Source organism: Bemisia tabaci, chromosome 2 (assembly GCF_918797505.1).
Source record: "Bemisia tabaci chromosome 2, PGI_BMITA_v3".
In the NCBI taxonomy this organism is placed as follows: domain Eukaryota; kingdom Metazoa; phylum Arthropoda; class Insecta; order Hemiptera; family Aleyrodidae; genus Bemisia; species Bemisia tabaci.
The window spans coordinates 62,429,900-62,447,000 of NC_092794.1; the positions used below are offsets into that span (position 1 = coordinate 62,429,900).

At 40.3% G+C, this 17,101-nt stretch overlaps 1 protein-coding gene across 1 annotated transcript in view; it reads right to left on the minus strand.

Moving 5' to 3' along the window:
* Hex-A (Hexokinase A) overlaps positions 1-16,542 on the minus strand; it is a 92,566-nt gene extending 76,024 nt beyond the window's left edge. Inside the window, exon 1 of the mRNA XM_019055095.2 lies at positions 16,055-16,542. Within this exon, the coding sequence (XP_018910640.1) occupies positions 16,055-16,084 (30 nt within the window). The 5' untranslated portion in view covers positions 16,085-16,542. The remainder of the gene's footprint in view (positions 1-16,054) is intronic.
* Positions 16,543-17,101: the final 559 nt, after the last annotated feature.

A 17,101-nucleotide genomic window follows, 5' to 3' on the forward strand; every position in this document is an offset into this window, starting at 1 on the left:
TGCAGCGACCGCACTGTCTTTGACGCAATGCGTGAAGTATTCATGCAGTTTTGTAGGCGCTATTATGTGTTACATGTGTACGCCGCACCGAGGGTTTCTCCTTTTCATCTCAAGTTCTCGTCATCATTGCTCTCTGCGCCGTGCCGTTCCAGGCCAAATTCCATGTTCGGTTTCTCTCTTATAGTCTCAACTCGACTAATTAAAGGTGTTGTCTATTGTATCGCGAAAGACGACAAAATTAGAGATACAGAGATTTTGTAATCTTTTCCCGCTTGTACTTTTTTTTCTGAATCCGATTTTTCTTTATGCCTACATTTAAAAAAATTGCAAAATTTGCCGCCCCCTAAATTTGCCGCCATGGGCCGCGGTCCATGTGGCCACCCCTTTAATCCGGCCCTGAATACTATGCATTGTCATTATTTTTTAACTGTGAATGCTAGTTGTTTAGTTTTACATTTAAATCAAATCGGTTTGTCCAAAAACTACCAAATGTCTATTTTTTTTTTTTTTTTGAGAAGTCAGTGATTTGTTTCGTCCCATAACCCTAATACACAATACTGATTTCCTCAGCAAACTTTTCATTATGCTTTCGGGGTACTAAATAAATTTGTCTATAATTCTTATGATATCTTGAATCAACTTCAGGTTCAAGTGAAATTGTCCCACACAAACTCTGAAACACTGCCCTAGACATCCGACGTTCTCACACGAGCTGAGCCGCTTCAATTGACAAAATAAAAGATCGGAAAAAATGTTTGAATGCGCAATTTTTTCTATTTGCAAACTGCTGTTAAATGTGCAAAATTTGATAATCCAGCCTATTAGATTGTCCTTTCGTTCAACAATGAGAATAAACTGTGGTGTAACTCGTCCATTAATCCGCAATGATTTCCATCACAGGTTCCTTTCACTAATTTTTGCTGCAGTAATTTTATCTCAGTGCTTGCCAGTACTTGCCTCGTAACTTTGTTTATTAATTGTTTGGGCGTCATAGGTCTGGTTTTAAAGGAATAAAGGAGGGGAAGAGGTGTGATCAAAGAATAACCGGTAGAGCAACAAAACGTGGGGTAGGACTGCCGCCCTGCTAAAATGTCAACAGAGTGAGAGAAGAGAAAAGGAGAGGAGAGGAGAGGAGAGGATAGGACAAATCTAAAATGAGTCGAGCATTGTTGCAAATAGCAAGGTGAAAATTATGAAAATAAATAAAATCGGCATAACTTTACCTTGTATACTCAATATATTGAAAAACAGTTAAATAAACATCATAACTCAGAAAGTGCCCCACAATACTTTTGATATCACCTATTGGTTTTTTTAAAAATATTTTCAATATTTTAGTTTAAGCATGTTTACCTATGCTTTTTGCGTTATTCTATGTAGTGTTGTCACTGATGATGGGCTTTGCCCGAAAGGTGCCTATGACGTTTAATTAACTTTTTTTTTTTCAATATATTTAGTATGCAAGGTAAGGATAAGCCAATTTTATTAATTTTCATAATAGTGGGAGTACCATACTGCCGTGCTAAGGAGGAACGTCGTATGAGCCTTCAGGCGTTGCCAAATTTCCTTTGATAACACAAAAATTTCTTAGTAAACTAATGAATATTTTCCTCCCAATTCTTCAGATAATTTTGTTCGCAATTTCACTTGAAGTTCCTGAAAATTTCAAAAAAAAGTATTCATATCTCTCCTCAAAAATAAACTTATTACTGACGGAAATTTGGCAACTCTCGAATGTTCATACGGCGCTCTTCCTTAGCACGGCAGCATAAGAGTACAGGACGTAAATCATACATATATACATTAAGTATATATATCAAGGATGAGATTGGAGTGGACATTTGCTGTCAGCAGAGTGAAAGATATGGTTTGTCATTAATGAAATTGCACGAAAAATGTGTATTGCTTCATCTGAGAGTGCTTCATGAGCTGATTTTGCTGTATGTTCCATACCTAATTTGTTTGGAAATGAGAAATTGTAGAAAAATAGATTTAAAATTGAGAAAATTTGCCGTCGTGTGACGTCATCTGCTGGCATTTCCAATTTAAACACGTGTATTTGATCAGAGTCGATTATTTCGTTATATTTTCCTCCAATAATCGTTCAATTTCAAAACCAAGGATATCCTCGTGCTTGGTAGTTTCATATTAAACATGGAAATTACAATTTCAACCATCTGCAAATTCTCCATTTGCTCGATCAGTCCAACTGCTCACATACTGCGTTCTCTCAGAAGGCCTAGATTCACACGGCGATTAATCGCCGCGGGTGAAAGCCGAAAGCCAATGGAGAGCCTTGATTTCGATCCATAGACGTCGATATATCGAAATCAAGGCTCTCCATTGGCTTTCGTCTTTCACTTGCGGCGATTAATCGCCGTGTGTATCTAGGCCTTAAGCGCGTGTGGCGTGGTACGTACGAAAAAGCGCGGGAGTCGAACACCTCAACTTTAAGCCACGGTTCCACACGCAGCGTGCGACGCGAGGTTGCCCGCGCGAAATCGAAGAGAGCAATGATTTTAAACCTGTCCTTGTCGACGACGCGACGCGAATTGTCCTTTTGGGTAGAACGAGAGGTAGGTTTAAAATTATTGCACCGGGCGGGCGCATTCTTAATCTGTGCGGCGGTTTCGCGCGGCGAACTTTGCGTCGCGCGACCTTTGTGGAACCGTAGCTTTACCTCGCGAATGTCACAGTCGCGTGATAGCGACACTGCGAGAGGCTGAGGAGCTCAACCAGCCGAACCGGCTTCGCAACACAGCTGCCAAATCACGGTTCTCCAAAGGGCCCCGAACTTGATTGAAAACTCGATCAGGAACTTTTCTTTTCCCTCTGACCCTAGTTCTGTAATCCAACCCACTCCTTCCTGTGTTAGGGACACTTAAGATAAACTTTGCAACGCCGCATCACGACTGATCGCTAGGTCGTGGTTTCTACAACGTATAACATCAACTGATGAAATTGTGCCCCCGACAAAATGAAAACAAAAAATCGATTAGAGTTGTTTTTTAGCTGAAAAACTTTAAAATATTGGCATTTGTTAATGTGAGCATTTTTAAGGTCCAGAATTTCCGGAAAGTCCGGAAATGGTACTGATTTTTTAAGGGCGGTCCGGATGCACTGAATAAGTGCGGATTTCCGCAAGGAGGTCCGGATTTTTTTTTTCATTTTTTTGCCATTTTTATCGCAATTCGAGGGAGATAAACAAATTTTTGAAATTTTTCAAATTTCGTCAGATGGAGGTACTGAAAAAGTACTGAATTTGCCAGATTTGCCCATGGAGAAGGTATACCTACGCACGGCATTTCTTGAGAATGTACTGAAAAAGAACTGTAAAAGAACTGACTTTCGACCAGCCTGTTTTAGTAGACATCCTGATTTTTCAATTCGATTTTTTTAAACGACACTTGTGTCAAATAAGATAGCCTGGGTCTTTATGTGTAATATCAACATAAGCGACACATCAAAGGATGTTGTAAATAGCGCCTTGATACAACTATTCGTACTCTATGGACATGCGTGTTGCGTATGGCAAAACGGAAGGCGCTCCAGTCACTCTAGTCCATTGTGCAGCAGTTCATGGAGCAACGTGTGATGCGCCGTTACAATGTGTGGCAAACCGGAAGTCAAGAGGACGGGAAAGGATATTTTTGCACCTTCTTCACATATCACTGCTGCTCTAGACATCCAATCACAACCTGCCTAATGATAAAATCAGCCCCGAGTAAGAGTGAGAAAGAATAAGAGGAATATAAGAGGAAGAGGGCATCTCCACTGGCGGGTTTATCGGCCTCGTGTGGTCTCAAGTAATCGTAACGCTTGCCCTATATAATGCTTATGAGGTTCTGAGTTCGATTCTCGATTAAGTAACCCAAATTTAACAGTCAGAGGTAATGATTACCTGAATTGAAATTGGTGGGACTTTAACGCAGGATTGGTCAGGTGGCTCTTTGAAGGGTTTCAGGACATTCCGTCAACGCCTTTTTGTCCGGGCACCTGTTCAATTCAGTAATTTACGTCCACGCGCAAAATTAGAAACAGTGACTTGGTTCAAATGTTATATTTCAGTCCGTATGTAAAATTATATTGACATATTATCGAATTAGAAAATTGAGAGAGAAGAAGCTGTTGTTATGGTAACTCATTTTTTAAATGAAATGTTACTTTCTTCTTTTAATTCATCTTCCAAATTTTCATGCATTGGTGAATATTTGGTTTTATTTCTATCTATAAAATTGTCGATTTAAAATATACCGCATTACATACCTTTTTTTAATGATAATATTACTTCATTTTAAAAACATTATATTTTTGAAACGTGGCTAATGTTTGTAAAACCTTTTCCAAGTGATGGCATCGATATAAATCTCAATGAGCCGTACTTGTGTTGAAAGAAACTATACAAACATGAAAAAGAGAGAGAAAAAACCAAGGAGGACGCTATCTTAGGTTTTAACCCACTTTTAAATCGATCTTTTACAGTCAAACACGTCCAATTTTGAACGTTTGGTTGCGAATACACCACGCTGCAGCACAGTAAAAGCACAAAATATAAAAGAAAAATTAAAAAGCTTTGGAAATCATTAAATTAAACAAGGAACCACCTTAATATTTTCAAAACACCGTTATATTCTCTTTTAATACATATTTTTCCCCATCAATTTAAATGAGAATAATCCGTGCAGAGCGTGCAAACATTTCAAAATCATGAGTTGAGAGACGCTGACTCCAAGGGTTTAAATATTAGAGCCTAACTCAGAGCGAAATGCGCACTAGCGCCTACAAACCTAACTGGATACTTCACGCTTTGCGCAATGCGTGAAGTATCCCTGTTAGGTTTGTAGGCGCCTATGCGCGTGTCACGCTGGTCGCCCGCCGCACCACGGAGTGATACGGCGTTTCATGCAACTATTTCGTGACAAAGGTGTTGCACAGTATCATACGAAATTGAAGACGCTCGAACGTATCAAGAATGACAAGTTTCCTTTAAGGGTAAAGAGCTTTCCTTTGCAAAATAAATCAAGAGACTACGTCAAGACGTCAAAAAGAGAGAGGTAATCTAAAAAACTCACTTAGTCCTAGCATCCGTATTTAATAACGTTTAGCATAATTTTTGAATTTTATTAGAGAAAAACGTGACTCGATTTAGGCAGAAAAATTCTTGAGTATGCCGTCAAGAAGATTTTATTTGGAATCAAGAATAAAATGGCAGAATGAAAGCGGGTAATTCTGCTTGATCTGACTTTTATTTTTATTTTCCTTTTTTCTCTAAACAGGCGTTATTTTCTTTATTGATTTATGAGGAAATCTTCTCGGCGGTAAAGAGCATTTTTTGCTTGAATCAAGTCACTTTTCCCTCTAATTAAGTTCAAAAATCATGCTAAACGTTATTGGATCCAGATAGCAAGTTTTTCGACTACAGCTCTCTTTCTTTCGTCGTCACTCGATTTAACTGCGAGGGAACTTCGTGCTTTTGAAAGATGCCATCAATCATGATACGTTGGGGTGCCTTCAATCTTGTATGATACTGCATGTGCAACACCTTCATGGCGAAATAGTAGTTTGAAGCGCCGCGTTACGTCGTCGCCGTCGCGAAGTTATTGTACACAAGAAAAATCTAAGAGCCTTTAGCTGAGAAAGAAAAATCAAAGGTTCAACTCGAGGTTCATCCGGTTCAGGCATAAGAAGATGGGATTTTCCTGAAAGATAATTAAGTCCTGTTGCACCGAAGAGGTGTAGAGAGTTTTGGTGAATTTTCTCTCAAAGAATTGACGCCAAAATTCTCAATTATATATTTGTTTCCGTTTAGCCAACCAAACAAACAAAAAGCGAGCAAACCCTCATTCTTCCAAGACAGATTACACATTCCATCCAAAAACGTCGTGAGCAAATGTTTTTTGTATTTACATGTTGACCAATTAACTTTGGGTCTCAATAATTGGTAAGTGGTCCAAAACTCCCCTGCCGAAAAAACGCGTGGACTTAAACTACTGGAGAAAACAAGTGCTTAGGACAAAAAATCGTTGACAAAATTACCTATAACCCTTTGAAGTAAAGGGAATACAAGTTCCTAAAAATTTTCAACCCACTGTGACAAATATCACAAATCAGATGACGAATGTTTTTTCGGAAAAGATTTTGAAGGTGGCCTCCTAAACGCCCCAAATAGAATGTAGGCATGCCTAAATATTCCATTGGAAAAACCGGGATTCCAGGAAGACTAATTAATTTGCAGGTTTAAAAATCATAACAAACCCTTATCTGCACATGGATGTGAGTCTGGGAATGCAAATTATAGCGGGCATGTGACGTTTGGATATAAATTATATCATGAAATGGAATGTATTCTGCGATAAAAAGGTCGTATTGATATAACATCATGCTGGCACAGTGACGGTTGAGATAAGAGGGTTTAAACCAATTAGCGAGAAAATTCACCCAAAAGAAAAACTGATATGAGAGTTGAAAAAACTCTCTGGATGATATTTTCCTGCGCTTATCGGCTCCTCTCGCCTCTAAGTAATCGATTTTGCGGCTTGTGATCTTCCTTATGATTTTTTTAGCGGGCTTTATTCTCGTGCACCACTATTTCTAACCATTCTGATGGTAAAACAAGAAAATTATAATAGCCTGTGAATTCATCTGCTAGTCTGAGAATTTTTTTCCGACTTCATTCGATCGTGGGAAACATTCTCCGTTTAAAAAAATTGAAGCGTCCAATGTGCATACGTTTCGGAATTTTTTAGAAACAACATCACAAAATAAATGATTTAAGTAGATGATTTTAGTAATGGTTTCTTCTAGTAGAGTACTTCAATAGCGACAACATAAAATTCTTTAGACCGAAACAAGACTGTTTTTTCCATGACATATCTTCATTTGAACCATTTTAAGGAGGAATGTGGCCCCTCTGAGTTTCTAGAAAAAATCGATTTTTTTTAAAAATTGTAATCACAGCTATTAACGCTATTACATGAGATTTGGAGGCGAGAGGTATTTGTATGCGCTTTATCCATTTCTGGAGTAAAAAAAAACAAAAAATCCGAAAACATGGGGAGTGTGCGGGCTCCTAAAAATATATCCCCCTTAAATTAGCTCAAAAGAAAACGTTTCATAAAACAAGAGTCTTATTTCGGTCAAAACAATCGATTCCCAAAGTTCCCGACATTCAATTTCGGACGAATTATATTACGAATAATATATGTTTCCCAGCAGCACGTAATGCAATTTGACAGGGGTGGCATAACTGGCAATCGATACATTTAGGAATACTTAGATTAAATTCGTAAGTAAATTATACGACGTGTAGTTTATAAATATAAATAAAACAATGTTGTTTTGGGTCGTTGCCACATGCTCAGGGAGTCAAGTGCACAACTTTTTCGGCAATGACCCTACACTTCCTCCGTGTTATATCGGATGACATCTATTAGCTTCAGAAGAGATAATGATTCATTGCATTCATTCTGCGAGCATATACAAAATGAATCTTTATAATCTTAAATATGAGCTGTAGCTCAATAGATAAAAGTCATTACCGAAGGCGTAGACTATATAGTCCGAGAGCCAGACGACTTTGAGTGACAAACTCGGGATACATGTTTTGACCCCCTAAATCGATAGCCTTGCATGCACTGAAACGGAAAATTTTTGTCTGCCGCCCTCTAGCCTGTGCCATCACCCTCATCTAGGCCCTCAAAGTGGTCCAAAAAACACCATCTGGTGACAAACTCCTGACGCTCGGCAGACAAGTCTATTATTAAAGATCATACCCAGGGTGACTAGAAAAACTTTGTCTGCCACCCTCTAGCCTGTGCCATCACCCTCATCTAGGCCCTCAAAGTGGTCCAAAAAACACCATCTGGTGACAAACTCCTGACGCTCGGCAGACAAGTTTATTATTAAAGATCATACCCAGGATGACTAGAAAAACTTTGTCTGCCACCCTCTAGCCTGTGCCATCACCCTCATCTAGGCCCTCAAAGTGGTCCAAAAAACACCATCTGGTGACAAACTCCTGACGCCTAGTGCGGTTGCAGATGTACTCCTGTGTGCAGCTTGTGTAATAAAGTTTGAATGATACATCATTCTCTTCGTTTTTTAGTGTAGAATCCGATTTTTGATGTTGTCAAGTCCAAAAATGATGCTGGTGCCCCAATTCAAGATGGCGCCCAAAATGGCCGCCCCGGGGGTCAAAATTCCAAAATTTGAGAATATTGTCGAGTTTTGGTATCCATTTATATGTAATTTTGGTCGTAGAATTCATATCTGGTGTCAAAAAATCATTTCAACCCCTTAGGGACCGTCAAATCCAAGATGGCGGCCAAAATTTTAACTTTAATGATAATTACCCAAGATCCACCTTTCACTGTCGAATGACGTGTCTTCATTCATGTTAATTAGGTCAGAAAACCTACAAGGGAGGTCTACAATGCCACTGCACCCTATGGAGGGCCAGGTTTCACCCCCTCCTACCCCCAATATGGCCGCCGCGGAGGGCATAAATATAGTGACATTCTCTCAGAACGTCATAGTAGGTGTCGATTCCTATGTAATTTGAGGCGTAAATTCCAAATTTCAAGTCATAAATCGCAAATGTGAGACTTGCAATGGCTTATACCCTATATGGGGCCAGGAGAACCCCTCAACCCCCTCTTCTTTCTAATATGGCTGCCATGGGGGGCATAAATAGTGAAATTCTCTCAGGACGTCATGTGAGGTGTCGATTCTTATGTAAGTAGAGGCTTAGATTCCGAATTCCAAGTTGAAAATCGCAAATTAGAGGTCTGGAATGCCACTTCACCATACGCGGGGCCAGGAGCAGCCCCCTACCCTCTTCAAAACGGTCGCCGGGGGGCATAGTTGCAGTGAAATTCTCTCAAAGCGGCATGTGAGGTGTCGATACTAATGTAAATAGAGGCGTAGATTCCGAATTCCAAGTTGAAAATCGCAAATTAGAGGTCTGGAATGCCATTACCCCTACGGGGGGCCAGGAGCAACCCCGTACCCTCTTCAAAACGGCCGCCGGGGGGACATAGTTGCAGTGAAATTCTCTCAAAGCGGCATGTGAGGTGTCGATTCTGGTGTAAGTTGAGGCCATTTTACCCTACGCGGGGCCAGGAGCAGCCCCGTACCCTCTTCTAAACGGTCGCCGGGGGGCATAGTTGCAGTGAAATTCTCTCAAAGTGGCATGTGAGGTGTCGATTCTCATGTAAGTTGAGGCGTAGATTCCGAATTCTAAGTCGGAAATTGCAAATTGGTGGTCTGGAATGCCATTAGAGATCTGGGGTGCTCATATGTTCGTTTCCATAGATGGCGGCTCGTGCAGCATTTATGTTGCGAAACTCATGACTGTCACACGCTCATAACCGTCATAAATAGCTGGAGTTTGTACAGGAAAAACTGTATTAAAAAATATCCGATGACATTGGGACCATATACGTTTTCAGATCCCAGAAATCGTCCAGAATCAAGAAAACACATAACTTCCAAGGGAAATTATGAACTTTATTTATCGACTTTTTTCACCCTGAAATGTCTGCTATTCCAATATTCGCCCTCATAGGAACAGTGAAATTCTCTCAAAGCGGCATAGTAGGTGTCGATTTGTTTTTAATCTGAGGCGTGGATTTCGAATCACAAGTCAAAACATGTAAATATCCCATAGTGACGAAAATACTTAAATATGGCAACCGCTTTGGCCTACATTTTGGACTAAAAATGCTGCTTGGGCTCATTTTTGTCGAAAGAGCTGGAAATGAATTGGTGATTTAATGGTAATTGACAAATTTCACGCGTATTCTTTTTCTATGTACGCAAAGGACTCAGATGGGCGTCTGTTTTTTTCCATTTTTAAAAATTCCCACAAAATATATTTTTTGCCGACGAAGTATGTATCTGCATTCAGAGTTCCTATGTTATTGTTTATGAACGCACTCAGTTTAATTGCAATTAAAACAACTGGACAATTGAGTGCTTTTTGTAGCGCAGAGTTTCGTCTCCTAGTAGAAGCAACACCTACGGTTTTCTGCGTTATCTGCAACAAAACGCACGCTCCTGCTAGAAGAAAATCGATTACAAAAAGAACCATCAATTATCCAGTTATCTAATAATGAAAGAACCAGAAACCAATATGAATCCTCTGTGTACATTTGAAAAAGAACACCGGTGAAATGTGTCAATCACCATTAAATTATCCGATTCATTTCCAGCTCTTTCGACATAACTGAACCCAACCCAAGATGCATTCTTTATTCCAAGATGAAGGCCAGAGCGATTGCCATGCTTAAGTATTTTTCTCACTTTGAGATATTGACGATTTCTGACTTAAAATTCGGAATCTACGCCTCAACTTACATGAGAATCGACACCTCACATGCCGCTTTGAGAGAATTTCACTGCAACTATGTCCCCCCGGCGGCCGTTTTGAAGAGGGTAAGGGGTTGCTCTGGCCCTCCGTAGGGGTAATGGCATTCCAGACCTCTAATTTGCGATTTTCAACTTGGAATTCGGAATCTACGCCTCTATTTACATTAGAATCGACACCTCACATGCCGCTTTGAGAGAATTTCACTGCAACTATGCCCCCCCGGCGACCGTTTTGAAGAGGGTAGGGGGCTGCTCCTGGCCCCGCGTATGGTGAAGTGGCATTCCAGACCTCTAATTTGCGATTTTCAACTTGGAATTCGGAATCTAAGCCTCTACTTACATAAGAATCGACACCTCACATGACGTCCTGAGAGAATTTCACTATTTATGCCCCCCATGGCAGCCATATTAGAAAGAAGAGGGGGTTGAGGGGGTTCTCCTGGCCCCATATAGGGTATAAGCCATTGCAAGTCTCACATTTGCGATTTATGACTTGAAATTTGGAATTTACGCCTCAAATTACATAGGAATCGACACCTACTATGACGTTCTGAGAGAATGTCACTATATTTATGCCCTCCGCGGCGGCCATATTGGGGGTAGGAGGGGGTGAACCCTGGCCCTCCATAGGGTGCAGTGGCATTGTAGACCTCCCTTGTAGGTTTTCTGACCTAATTAACATGAATGAAGACACGTCATTCGACAGTGAAAGGTGGATCTTGGGTAATTATCATTAAAGTTAAAATTTTGGCCGCCATCTTGGATTTGACGGTCCCTAAGGGGTTGAAATGATTTTTTGACACCAGATATGAATTCTACGACCAAAATTACATATAAATGGATACCAAACTCGACAATATTCTCAAATTTTGGAATTTTGACCCCCGGGGCGGCCATTTTGGGCGCCATCTTGAATTGGGGGCACCAGCATCATTTTTGGACTTGACAACATCAAAAATCGGATTCTACACTAAAAAACGAAGAGAATGATGTATCATTCAAACTTTATTACACAAGCTGCACACAGGAGTACATCTGCAACCGCACTAGGCGTCAGGAGTTTGTCACCAGATGGTGTTTTTTGGACCACTTTGAGGGCCTAGATGAGGGTGATGGCACAGGCTAGAGGGTGGCAGACAAAGTTTTTCTAGTCATCCTGGGTATGATCTTTAATAATAAACTTGTCTGCCGAGCGTCAGGAGTTTGTCACCAGATGGTGTTTTTTGGACCACTTTGAGGGCCTAGATGAGGGTGATGGCACAGGCTAGAGGGTGGCAGACAAAGTTTTTCTAGTCACCCTGGGTATGATCTTTAATAATAGACTTGTCTGCCGAGCGTCAGGAGTTTGTCACCAGATGGTGTTTTTTGGACCACTTTGAGGGCCTAGATGAGGGTGATGGCACAGGCTAGAGGGCGGCAGACAAAAATTTTCCGTTTCAGTGCATGCAAGGCTATCGATTTAGGGGGTCAAAACATGTATCCCGAGTTTGTCACTCAAAGTCGTCTGGCTCTCTGACTAATAGGCGAATCGGAGCATGTCATGTCGTTTCATTATGAATGCGAAACGCGGAATTGACGATAAAACAAATGCTAGCATCTTTGGAAAATTACTCTAGGGTGAATATTTAATGTCCGCGAGAAAATGCCATGTATTCGCAACAATGACTGTTAGAGGGACATCAGTCACATTCGCTTTGGTCGATTTAACAAAGTAAGTTCTTTTTGCGCGGTCTTAGTTGTTATACTGTCAATGAGAATAGTCTCGTTAGTTTTTCATTCTTTCCGCCCCATTCATAAAGTGTAGAAAGCCTCTAAATACTCCTTTCTTACACATTTTTCCGAATATCTAAGCGTCTGTTTAAGCATTGTTGAGTCTCGATCATCGATTATTCGCGATAGCTCCGGTCCCGATTATCGCGGATAACCACACGGAACATACACTCCATCCTCCATGCTGCATCCAGTAAATCATGCATATTATCTTTTATGTTAGAAATAATGGAGGAACTAATTATAAGAAGCAAGAAATCCATCCATATCAACCCGATCTCTTTTTAACACAATGATTATCTAAGTAAGGCTTTTTCATGCCATTCATGTAGGCATTAGAGGCGAGGATGTACATGTGTGAAAAAAATGTATGTTCTATTTCTCAATCAGAAAATAGCTCAAGAACATACCAGAATGGGAAAATTTACTGGAAAAAAAGGACCTTTGATAATTCAATGCTACTGACTTTCCGAGCAGATCAAGGTTAACTAGCTCTTCAGATAGTGCAATTTTTTTTCCTATGAATACTTTTTGACATCATTTTCGCTTCGCCTTTGCTCTATTTTGTTTTAACGATTATCAAACTTATTACGCACAAGCAAACTCTACCTTTGAACCTCCCGGACTGTGCTTTTGGCGTGAGATTCATGAAAGATCTATCTTTCAACCTTTGTTTGGAGCCTTGGATTTTGGAAAAAAAGCACCCGTGTGCTTAACTTTCATTATCTCTCAGAAATTATTTCGCTTACTTCTTGTTGAGAGAATAAGTATTTGTGATTCAGTTTAACGAATAGAAAATAAAAAATTATCAAGAAAAATAAAACAATTAGAGGAATCGTAAAAATAACGATTAATCAAATACAGTATGCAACATAAACCCGAAATTAGTCCGAACGGATTAATTTGAGGATGTGGGGTCATCCCTTTATCACGTAACGCACTTTTTTGGCTCCAATCCTCCCCTTTTGTAACGCTACTGTGACGTAGGCCCCTCTCCTTCAACACGTAAAAACAATAGCGGCGAAACACCTTCCTCGACCCCCTCCCCTTAGAGCATAACGTAATTTAGGGACAGCCCATATAAATTAAATGTGCATTATTTAGCTAAGAGCCCCATAACTTACTTTTTTAAATAGGATCGATCATTTTGGAATTGGACTTGATTGAGGATATTGTCTATAAAAAATATCTGCAGAGAATTTATATTTAAATGTTGAGGGTTCGTAAAGGGTCATTGGAGAGGCCTAAGATCCGATTATCGATCGTCTAGACTCCAGAAGGGGGTCTAGGGGGCAGGGAATCCAAGGTCTAACATTCCTACCACTTAAAACGGATCAACCACTTAACTTACACTTGATCTCATATATAGGCCCTACAAGAGCTCCCATTTTGAGAAAAGTTAATCAGATGATCTGCTCAAAAGTTATGGCAGTTTTAATGTTTGAACGTACGAACATCCTGCTCCCCGCATTTCCCTACCGCACTGGACGGGAGCGTTGCCGAAGGAAAAACGCCGTATGAGCGTTCAAATAAAAACGCACAAAATTCTCTAAAAAATTTAGAGAAAAATATTTACAATTTTTTTCGAAAATACATGATTTGTTGAAGGATTATTGGCAACTCTCAAATGTTCATACGGCGTTTTTCCTCAAGCACGACAGCGCGATCGCCGAATTTGGATCTCTCCGGTGATCCTTTGCGATCCTTGAAAAGTCGGATAAAAATGTTGTGTGCCTATTTCTGCAGGGCGACAGGCAATCCTCCATTGCTACATAGAGAGAAGAGGATACCCTTCATGTCAATTTATAGAAGCATTTCACTTAAAAACCTGCAACGCCATAGATTCAAACATTCGACGGATTTGAAATGAAATTTTACATTTGGACGTATTTCTATAAAACGGAACTATGTGCATTAAAACACGAGCCTTGAGACCCATAAGAATACATGCATAACAGGGCTTACGTCATAATGCACATAGTTCCGTTTGACAGAAATACGTCCATTTGCATGCCTATGTTCTGCTGCAGAGCTCTTGTTCATGTCCACCAAGCAAGTCTCTTCACCTGGAATCTGCTATGAGCATTCTAACAGAAACGATTCAACTTTTTGGTTGCAAAAATTGATTCTGCCCTCCCTTAACAGCAATAGCGAGCCCAGGCCGGGTTTACGTTTTTCTCTTTTAATTATGATTATTCCTCTCTCTTTCGACATCTTTCAGTAGTAGTTCTTTGACGCCGTTTACTACATTCGTCAATGTTCCTTCCAAACTTACATTGCGCCAAAGTCTCTTGGGAATCTAGCATTATACTGGGTGTACATTTATGCATGCCTTTCAATACTCTAAAAAATTCCAAGATGATAAAATCGAAAGATCCCGTGTACAGGAAACTGACATAGCTTTTCTAAGTATGAAATGTTTTTTTTAGTTGGATAAAGAATGGACTTAACCAAGATTTGACGATAATGTATCGGCAACTCAAGAGATACCTTTAGCTTCTCGCTGATTACATCCTTTTTCGGCAACACGAAGAGGACGAAGGATAGACCTAAAAAAGCACATACCTCTGCGGGCCGATTATTGAAACTGATAGACAAAGCTATAGACAAAGACGACAAAAGAGATTTGGAGGGATCCTAATGGTGGAAGCAGGTGGTGGCAATGGACATAGGAGGTAGGTAATGGACCAACTAACAGCAACCTACCAAAGACCCGACAGTTAGTCCATCATTTTCTTCCTTAGTCTATAAGAACCAGTCATGTAAACCAATAAGATCGCTCCATACTCCCTATGTCTTCTTTGTCTATCGCTTTGTCCATCAGTTTCAATAATCACCCCGCAGTTCTCCTTCATCCTGTCTTAGTCGGTCGACAAACACAAAATTTGAACATTCAGGCTGCCCGCTGCCTATGCTCAAATCAAATAAGATTTCATGAGATTTTAAAATGATCACGGATTTTTACGCAAACCTTGGAAAAGTCAGTTAACTCCTTCGTCGGTCGAACACCTTTCGACATTTTCCCGAAATATATCTACTCGTTTTCCTCACACTGAAAAAAAAAAACTCCGGCCGTAGAGGCCGGACTTACGGGCTATACATATCGTCCGAGTTCCGGGCTCAGAGGCCGAAAGTTCCGGGCGTAACACCCGTAGCAATCGAAGCTACGGCTCCAGCACCCGTAACTCTCGGCCTCTGAGCCAGAAACGGACGGTATGCCTACACAGCCCGTAACTTTTTTTCAGTGAACCGTTAAGAACAAATGTTGTAGACTTCCTACTTTGAAAAATATTCAAGCATTACGTAAAAATCATTATTCGCATGAATTCCTCGTACCTTCATTCATTCATTGGTACTGAAATAAAAATTTGGTCAATCATATGCATGTCAAATAGGATTGAATTTCTCATATACAAATTTCGTACTAACCCTATGTGTAGAAACGTGGCGTCTCCCGCATTAACGCTTGAAAATAACCATTTCCTCGAGGAAAATTGGGAGTGTGAAGCATCACATTCGCCAAAATCATGCATTTTATTTAAATCAATTGTGGAGACTTGAAGACGAGTAAAAAAACCGAGTTTGCATTAAAACCATCAAGTTGGAGTTTAGCATGATTTCCTAGACTTGAATTAAAGAACCACATATGAGGAGCAAAATACCTACACAAATTTTCAATTAGATAACTATTTCGCTGCAAAAAGGGTGTAATGTGGCCTACCTCGAAAATTGAAGGCAAAATAACAATGTGTCCACGCGACCTCTAACTATGCAGTCAGAAAACGTCACCTACGTTGAAAGCAAGTAAATCCTAATTCAGATATCTGCTTGCGTTTGTATTAAAGTGAACTGTTATTCATAGTTCCGACGAATTAAACATACGTTTCAAATTCAAGCATGCTGGATTGTTACTCACCAGAGGAGTTACTCCATCTCCGAAACCCATTTTGGTTACCAAAAACTTGTCAGTTGCACAGGGAGACTAGACAGTAGAGCGCGAACACTGAACTATTTTCAAACACCTTGTCACAAACAGTGAAGAAAAGAGTTTAAAACTTTTAAAACTTTTAAAAAAAACTTTTAAAACAGACCCCGCACTTGAAAAAAAGGACAAACCGTGCGCCTCGGTCGGTACCGCGTTGGGATAAAACTCGCGACAACAAGAAAAGCAGGCGAAAAACTCAAATGTAACGGCGTTAATTGGAAAGGGCTCCCTATTGAGAAAATTGGCGCGAACGATCCACAATCAGGTCAACGCCAGTCTTAAATTAGATCGGGAACCTCAATGAAAACTTTCCTCGAGTATGAATGGCGGTTGAAGAAGCGCTGTGCACTCGTGCCGGCTTTTGCAACACGCATTTGAGTGACAGAGCGCCCGGTGCCGGTTCGACTAGATAGACTTCCGCGAAAAACTGTGCGAAAATCTATTGCGGACGGCCCGACTCGGTACGCAGTTGAACCGGACTTTATCAAGAGCAACAGCTTTGCGGCTCTTGCATATTTTGTCCTTATCATTGACTTTCCTCCTACATTTTCGTTTTTGCTTGTACAAATATCATCAAGCCGAAATTTAATGTTTAGCGCCCTAGGCTACAGTGTAATTGGCGCTTCAACATTAGGCGTTCCGGGAGAGCGCGGGGGGGGGGGGTGGCTTACTAAAAAATCTCGCTTTATCAACGGGTGCAATTTAAGTATTAGATACCACCAACATGTTTTTAAAAAAATTAAATATTTTCCAAACACTTAGCATCTTCCTCTCAATAGGGCCCGAAGGAAGCACTGGAAAAAAAAACCACATTGGATCTAGAGCCCAGACTCTTAAAAACAGCGACAAGAAAAAATACTCTTGATTCAATCAGATTTTTGCTTAAATCGAAAGAAAATCCGCTCAAATTAAGAGGCTTGGTTTTTGATGTAACCAAAAATCCGATTGAATCAAGAGTGTTTTTTCTTGTCGATGTTT